The sequence below is a fragment of the Palaemon carinicauda genome, chromosome 45, assembly GCF_036898095.1.
Source record: "Palaemon carinicauda isolate YSFRI2023 chromosome 45, ASM3689809v2, whole genome shotgun sequence".
NCBI lineage: Eukaryota > Metazoa > Arthropoda > Malacostraca > Decapoda > Palaemonidae > Palaemon > Palaemon carinicauda.
The window spans coordinates 33,925,414-33,927,913 of record NC_090769.1 but is presented as its reverse complement, the minus strand read 5'-3'; the positions used below and the strand labels follow the sequence as shown (position 1 = coordinate 33,927,913).

General features: G+C 32.9%; 1 protein-coding gene across 1 annotated transcript in view; it reads left to right on the top strand.

Moving 5' to 3' along the window:
* The window catches only part of LOC137634906 (microtubule-actin cross-linking factor 1-like), a 1,614,628-nt gene that overhangs the window by 1,611,643 nt on the left and 485 nt on the right, over nt 1-2,500 (top strand). Inside the window, exons 57-58 of the mRNA XM_068367453.1 lie at nt 1-117; nt 2,282-2,500. The exon at nt 1-117 is cut by the window's left edge and continues 57 nt beyond it; the exon at nt 2,282-2,500 is cut by the window's right edge and continues 51 nt beyond it. Of these exons, the coding sequence (XP_068223554.1) occupies nt 1-102 (102 nt within the window). The 3' untranslated portion in view covers nt 103-117; nt 2,282-2,500. The remainder of the gene's footprint in view (nt 118-2,281) is intronic.

Genomic DNA, 2,500 nt, shown 5'->3' with positions numbered 1-2,500 from the left:
GGCCAGAAACTGCTCGGGACTTTGGAGAATCAGGATGAAGCTGTCATGCTTCAGCGCCGTCTGGAAGAGATGAAACCAAAGGTGGAATACCCTCAAACATAAAAGCATCGCTATCAGGTAGAAGAACTTTCCAGTTTCTTCATTAATTGCATTTTAAATTACAGAGCTAAACGTCAGAAGTCCAGTTTCGATCTGTTATATAAAAAATCTCCTTAAAATATAGTTAAAAAAAAAAAAAACGTGATTAAGGATATTTCTTTTCTAGTGATATTTAATTTTTATGGACTACGATATTTTTTCTAAGCAACTTCTGAACTATCCTAATAAGATACTTGCACTATGTGTTATACGAGAGTTTTCAGAAGGGTGGTTATTTTTTTCTTAGAAAAACATTATAGCCTTTTCCCCTATCATCGTTTGACTACTGGATGATTGGTTAAATCTCACGAAACAAAATTCAAAAATAGATAAATGAATAAATCCTGTTTCAGTTAGGAATAAATATCTTGGTAGCCTGTATGTTTGTGCAATGGTGTGTCAAGAAGGCCTAGTATTTACAACGTTATGTCCCTTTCATCATAGTAAAATATGGTGTTCGACCCCTTTCAAGACTTTAATTCTTCCATCACAAGCCGGTTTCTGTTTCACTTATGGTCTCCCTTCATCAAAACAATTTTCTCATTATTACTTTGTCTTACAGCTTGACTCCCTTGCAGATATGCTTAGATAATTTTAACTTGATTAATTTGGTGCTCATTCAATAGCAGGTCTGACTTGGGTGGTTTAGCTTTCATCATCTTTAAAATATATCTATTCCACAGGGATTGCAAATTTTCCACGTGTTATCATGACAGCCTTTTCATATCTCCCTTTTACCCCCCAATCTACCACATTTCGTGATATTTATTCCCAGAATTCTGTTTAAGAAAAAAAAAAAATTAAATCATATTCTTTTAAAATCCATCCTTTGGTTTATTGGCCATCGCTTTAGCCTCGATTTATTTTCATGATAATATAAGCACCTGCGCATCACAAGGAACTGAGTATCCTTTGATAAATCTAGCCAGTGAATCCTTTGAAATCCTTTGTGTCAATAGGCGTAGGAGGATATGATAATGATGATGATGATATATTCGCTGACATCCTCTTGTATATTACTCCATTTATAGACCCTTTCAAATTTTTTACGTTTATAGCTTTTACGCTATTCAGAAACCCGAAATCTGCAAATATCGGCCATTATGACTTTCATTCGCCTCCCGAAGTTGATGCTGATTTAGAGTTCTGACTACATGCATAAAAATCCGTTTTTTTAAATCCCCCCCCCTCTTCAAAAAAAAAAAAAAAAAAAAAAAAAAAAAAAAAAAAAAAAAAAAAAAATTCCCCCTTCGCAAAAATCCACCATTTGTAATGGATTCCAATTTAAAGAAATTTCAATTTTGGCTTAGACATTCTCCAGAATACCATATACTACACGTGGATTTGTAATTTTCCTTTCTTCAAACTTCTAGAAAAAAACATGAACAGATCCAAACTCAAATTTTCCTGCCAAGGCCGTGCACCATGCCCTTAGCACCTTCTGAAAAGAAGTTTCCATTATCAGTTTTCTGTTTATGATGAATTGTTGTAAATGGAAAGAATGTGTTTTGATCATCCACCTTTAATTGGTATAATATTTCTGTTTATAAGTGTTAATTAGAATTGGATAAATAATAAAACTTTCGTTGGAAACAAGAATGATTCGTAGGATTTAGAATTGATGATAGATTAAAATAGTTGTTTTTGTTGTTTGTATAGAACTGTTGTTTGATTCTCAGTTTCAAATCCATTATTTTTTATATTTATGAAAGATTTTTTTTTCTTTACGAACAGACAATATGAACGATTCCTTAGGTCATTCAGCTTTGGTTAAATAGTATCGTTAGAATTTGGGTAGTGAAAACTCTTCGTATTTATAAAGTGGGAGAGGCCTTCGAATGGTTATCGTCGCCAAATAATTACTATGCAAGAAGCCCTTTAAAAAAAAGGGAAAAACTTTAAAAACATAAACGATTAACAATTCCAATTAGTAAAATGTTCTGTTTTTTCTTTTAATTTATAAAATTATTCAGTTATTTTCTATCTGTGAACTTTCAATAGTTTCCATGTGTCATTTTTTAGGATAAATAATTTTATGTTAGCTAAATAAATTTTCAAGTGTTATTTTTCATATTTCCTTTTATTTTAGATAAGTCTTACGAAATTATTCTAATCTACTGTATTTTTTATTGCTTTAAACAGAAAACCGGTTAGAAGGCAATGCGGAAAATTGGAATACACTTCTCTTGTCTTTGAGGGAACTCATTGAATGGGTCATTAGGAAAGACACGGAGCTGACCGCTCTCGGACCTCTTGTAGGCGACCTCAATTCGCTTTCGAAGTTTGCCGAGGATCTGGCATCCTTCAGGAGAGTCATTGACGAAAAACAGCCTGTAATAGAATCGAACCTGAAGAGTGGTCG